We start from the raw sequence: 5,690 nt of genomic DNA, 5'->3' as shown, positions 1-5,690 counted from the left end.
CTTCATGTATTGAATTTTGAAACCTGCTATAATCGGAAGGGAATACAACTTAACAACCTACCGATTATAAGGAGCCACAGATCGAACCCTTGTATATTCCATAGGTTTTGAGTGTACACATCCATCCATAACCACTTGGTTCGTGTTTTGGATGCAGCGTTAATCGGGAGTTAAATATATTACAAAATCTAACGATTATAAGTTGCCCCCAAATGAGTTTTTTCTAAAATCCTTCATGTATTGAATTTTGAAACCTGTTATAATCGGAAGGGAATACAACTTAACAACCTACCGATTATAAGGAGCCACAGATCGAACCCTTGCCATATTCCATAGGTTTTGAGTGTACACAGCCAGCCATAACCACTTGGTTCGTGTTTTGGATGCAGCGTTAATCAGGAGTTAAATATATTACAAAACCTACCGATTATAAGTTGCCCCAAAATGAGTTATTTCTAAAATCCTTCATGTATTGAATTTTGAAACCTGCTATAATCGGAAGGGAATACAACTTAACAACCTACCGATTATAAGGAGCCACAAATCGAACCCTTGCCATATTCCATAGGTTTTGAGTGTACACAGCAATCCATAACCACTTGGTTCGTGTTTTGGATACAGCGTTAATCGGGAGTTAAATATATTACAAAGCCTACCGATTATAAGTTGCCCCAAAATGAGTTTTTTCTAAAATCCTTCATGTATTGAATTTTGAAACCTGCTATAATCCGAAGGGAATACAACTTAACAACCTACCGATTATAAGGAGCCACAGATCGAACCCTTGCCATATTCCATAGATTTTGAGTGTACACAGCCAGCCATAACCACTTGGTTCGTGTTTTGGATGCAGCGTTAATCGGGAGTTGAATATATTACAAAACCTACCGATTATAAGTTGTCCCAAAATGAGTTTTTTTCTAAAATCCTTCATGTATTGAATTTTAAAACCTGTTATAATCGGAAGGGAATACAACTTAACAACCTATCGATTATAAGGAGCCACAGATCGAACCCTTGCCATATTCCATAGGTTTTGAGTGTACACAGCCAGCCATAACCACTTGGTTCGTGTTTTGGGTGCAGCGTTAATCGGGAGTTAAATATATTACAAAACCTACCGATTATAAGTTGCCCCAAAATGAGTTTTTTCTAAAATCCTTCATGTATTGAATTTTGAAACCTGTTATAATCGGAAGGGAATACAACTTAACAACCTACCGATTATGAGGAGCCACAGATCGAACCCTTGCCATATTCCATAGCTTTTGAGTGTACACAGCCAGCCATAACCACTTGGTTCGTGTTTTGGATGCAGCGTTAATCGGGAGTTAAATATATTACAAAACCTACCGATTATAAGTTGCCCCAAAATGAGTTTTTTCTAAAATTCTTCATGTATTGAATTTTGAAACCTGCTATAATCTGAAGGGAATACAACTTAACAACCTACAGATTATAAGGAGCAACAGATCTAACCCTTTCCATATTCCATAGGTTTTGAGTGTACACAGCCGACAATAACCACTTGGTTCATGTTTTGGATGCAGCGTTAATCGGGAGTTAAATATATTACAAAACCTACCGATTATAAGTTGCCCCAAATTCAAATTTTGAAATCTACCATAATCGGTAGATATGCTAAATACAATACCTACCGATTATACGAAATCGGTAGATTATTTTTTTAAACAACCTACCGATTGTAATATTCGGTTATGTTATGAGTCAACTTTCTTTCCGATTATGGTGTTGTTTGGTTCCAGGAAACAGTTTTTTTACATAGAATAATCGAGAGGGTAATAAAACTAAACCTACCGATTATTATTATTCGGAAGTCAAGGTGCACATTTACATTCCGATTGTGGTGTTGTTTGGTTCCAGGAAACAAAGTTTTTTTACATATAATAATCGATAGGGTAATAAAAACTAAACCTACCGATTATTACTATTCGGAAGTCAAGGTGCACATATACCTCCTGATTATGGTGTTGTTTGGTTCCAGGAAACAAATTTTTTTTACACTGAAAAATCGGAAGGCAAAGTATATTAAAAAACTCCGATTCCGACAAAATATTTTGGAAAATCCCCAGAATCGGTAGGTTAATAATATATAAAGCTTCTGATTCTGACCAAAAAATGCAAAATCCCCATAATCGGTAGATTAATATATAAACTTAGCTTCCGATTGTGTTCCAAAATTCAACAGTTTGATGTCTCTTCATGTGATTCGCTTGCGAATCATCGTTAAATGCATAAACATAGCAACATAATCATTCATAATCCATACAAGGAACCATTCACAATCCATAAACATAACGTAACAACTAAAAATCCGACACATTGTTTGAAATTGACATAATCCGACACATTTTTTGAAAACGACACAATCCGACATAAACAAAGTTATCCATAAAGTGAACGAAAAACATCGAGAGTTCACAACATCGATAGTTCACAACATTGAGAGTTTACTATTTTTTTCCTTTGACTTTGGGACGAGTTGGACCAACATTATCATTGGTTTCATCAACTTGAATGCTCGATGACGCCCGAGTTCTTTTTTTCACAATCTTATTAGGTTGCTTGGCTTTTCCCCCAAACTGAGATGCATAATCTTCATTGTCAATGTTATCAATCAACTCTTGGTGTTTTCTTATCTTATCAAGTGGCACAGGCTTTCCGGATTTTATGCAATTAGTGCACCATTTGGACAAACTCTTGAACCTGCCCTTCTGTTTTAAAACATAGCATACCATCAAACGGTTATTACTCTATTTTGACCCATAATATTAAACTAAACTAAGAAAAAAATACGTACCAATCTTTCATAAACCACAGGTTTGTCTTTGAGGATACTCTTGTACGAAGCTGGCTTTGGTTTAAGATCACGGATTACACGAATGTGAGAAACACTCAGGTACCATTCCATATAGTTGGGAGAATTTTAAAAACCTTAGTTGGCTGGCCTTCCTAGGTTGATCAAGTAATGCGCCCTTCTATCCCAATGCAATTTACAGGATGGTTTATTCTTGTGAACGACCGTGATAAAATCCTTATCAGACGTGCACTCCTCCAAAACCAAAGAGAAATTTCCATGGATTTCCTCATTTGGCATACCTTGTACAAAACCGTGTTGTCGCATCACCCTTGAGGCATTGTACATCACATCTCATGTGGGGTGCCACAACGGTCCAAAATAAAGGGCCAAATCATATCGACCCGCGATATGTCCACCAGCTCGGTCTTCCTTGTACGGATCAAAGCATACGTCTTGGGCTGTCAGTGAGTCCAAAACCTCCCTCAAACGAATCAGTTGTTGCTCTTTCGTCCTATAATGGTTTTCATCGAAGATGTACTTTGTTCCTCTAGGATCGCTTTTCTTTCACGTCGGGTTTTCAATGGCCAATTTCAAGATAGGGAAGTGGTCGTAGATTCATGCCTATATTGTCATTTTTACAAGTATTAGGCAATTGAATCTTCAATGGTAGAAAAACCAAAAAAAAAAAAAAACAACTATGTAGAGTTAATAAACAATACCTGTAGTAGACTCACGTTCCCGGCCACTTGGCTAATTCCAACCCTCGACGCCTTTCTCAACTCTTTCATCAACCACGCATGGCATGCCGTGTCCCAAGAGTACTCATGCACTTTCTCGAGAGGATCCAGAAGTTGTAAAAGGTTGGCATCTACTCGATTGCCACTGGTATTGGGGAAAATGACACATCCCAATACACATAGGAGATATGCGGTGGCCGCGTGGTTGACTTGCTCATCGGTTAAAGTTCCTTTCTCTTCTTTTTCCTTGGTTCCATTGAACATATCCATCATAGTATTAATGTTGAACTGTCTAGTTCTATACTTCATGCATCTCTTAACTCAGTTGTAGATGTTTCTTCATCCCAACCCAAACACTTTTTAGTTAGATCATAAAGTTTGGTTCATTCCAACTGCTTTGTGAATTCATCCCTAACACCTTTGCCATGGACAGGGAGTCTAACAATCTGCACAACATCATCTGAGGTAATAGTAATCTCCCCAAACGACATATGGAAGGTGTCGGTCTCAGGATAAAGTCTCTCCAAAAACGCCGATATAGCCACCCGGTCATGTTCCAACATTGAGTTCTCCGCAGCATCAGCCAACCCTGAATTTTCAATAATGGTCTTGAACCTTTCACATTCATCCTTCAAAGGCCAATCCAGCATTTTAGTTGGTGCGGCGGTCGGTTTGAGCAACCGAACCGCATCGGAATGATACTATTAAACACATGACAAGTTACAAAAAAAATTTAGAATAACCTAAAGTATTACGAAGAAAAACATAATAGGTAAATAAAATGGATACGACGGTTTCATATATTTCTTTGGCCTAGGAGTCTTTGTATCCAAATAACAATTATCCTCCATCCTCCGGCAGCCCAAGGATTACACCTTCTGGAATATCCTTCACCTTCAGTTCATTTGGGACAAGGTGTTGCGCTTTCTTTCGAGGAGGATTTTTCTTTTCGGCTTCTCCTTCTTCTTGCGCACCACTAGGTTGTCCTACTTCTGGTACTCTATCTTCGGATGCTTCTAGTTGAATTTATGTTTGTGATTGTGGAGCACTTGGTTGAACACCTTCTTGAACTGGTTGTGATTGAGAGGCACATGGTTGAACACCTTCTTGAACTGGTTCTGATTGAGGGGCACTTGGTTGAACACCTTCTAGACTTGCTTGTTGAGTTCCATTTTGAGCACTTGAAGCCACTTTAGCAGTCCTAGCTCTCCTTGCACTAGCTGTCAAGTTCTGACACCTTTGCTTCCTTGCACTATCTGAGACAATTGCATCTTCGACTTTTCTACCTCGCCTATCCCTAAACAACGCGAAGAAAGTACAACAGGTTAGTAAACTAAATTTCAACACAACCTTCCGAATAGGAATAATCGAAAGTAATAAAAAGTATAACCTTCCGAATAAATCTCAAGGAAGTCTCACAAAACTAATTTCTACCGAATATGCATCACTTTGTGTCCAGAAACTACGAATATGGTTCATCCTAAACAATCAGAAGCAAATTACACAACATATCAACCGCTTAATACGTCTCTAATACTTATTCTTCCCTAGTATCTTCGGAAGTCAAAAACACAATTACATTCCGATTATGATCTATTTAGGCCTCAGTAATGAAAAATGTTCAATAATCGGTAGGAAACCTAAATATTTAGCACCCGAATATAACGAATGTTCTTATGAAATGAAGAAATCGACAACAATCGGGAGTTTAAAACAATTACTAACCTACCGAATATGGGTAATAACCGAAAACCCTAAAAAAATCATGGATTCGACGAATTGAAGCAGTATAAAGCAAATTAATGGTAGAATCTTACATAATAGGCGCCATTTCAAGTTGCTGGAGAGTTTGGCTTTGAGTATCGCCTACATCAGGGGCCGCATCTTCTTCGCGTTCTTCGGGTTCGTGAGTTAAAACCTCTTTATTACGGGCATGCAATCCAATGTTTGGATCCTTACCTCGACAAACGTTTTTGGTTTTAGCTTTCTGGGTTCCTTTTCTTTCATCTTTAGTCGACGATGATTCGATTCGACGATTAACGATGTATAGCGAGGAGAGGGAGAGAGTTTTCCTCTCTGCAATCGGAAGGAAAGAGGAGAAGAGGAGTTGAAGTTAAAGTTGAAGTTGAAAA

General features: G+C 38.2%; 1 protein-coding gene across 1 annotated transcript; it reads right to left on the bottom strand.

Moving 5' to 3' along the window:
• Nucleotides 1-3,941: 3,941 nt before the first annotated feature.
• On the bottom strand, nt 3,942-5,389 carry LOC113352110. Its single transcript, XM_026595979.1, has 4 exons — nt 5,376-5,389; nt 4,662-4,855; nt 4,432-4,574; nt 3,942-4,259 (listed from the first exon to the last, which is right to left on the bottom strand). Exons 1-4 carry the CDS (start codon nt 5,387-5,389, stop codon nt 3,942-3,944), a joined length of 669 nt encoding a protein of 222 aa, XP_026451764.1.
• Nucleotides 5,390-5,690: the final 301 nt, after the last annotated feature.

Source organism: Papaver somniferum, chromosome 2, assembly GCF_003573695.1.
Source record: "Papaver somniferum cultivar HN1 chromosome 2, ASM357369v1, whole genome shotgun sequence".
NCBI lineage: Eukaryota > Viridiplantae > Streptophyta > Magnoliopsida > Ranunculales > Papaveraceae > Papaver > Papaver somniferum.
The sequence above is the reverse complement of the archived record's forward strand: the minus strand, read 5'-3'. Positions and strand labels throughout refer to the sequence as shown.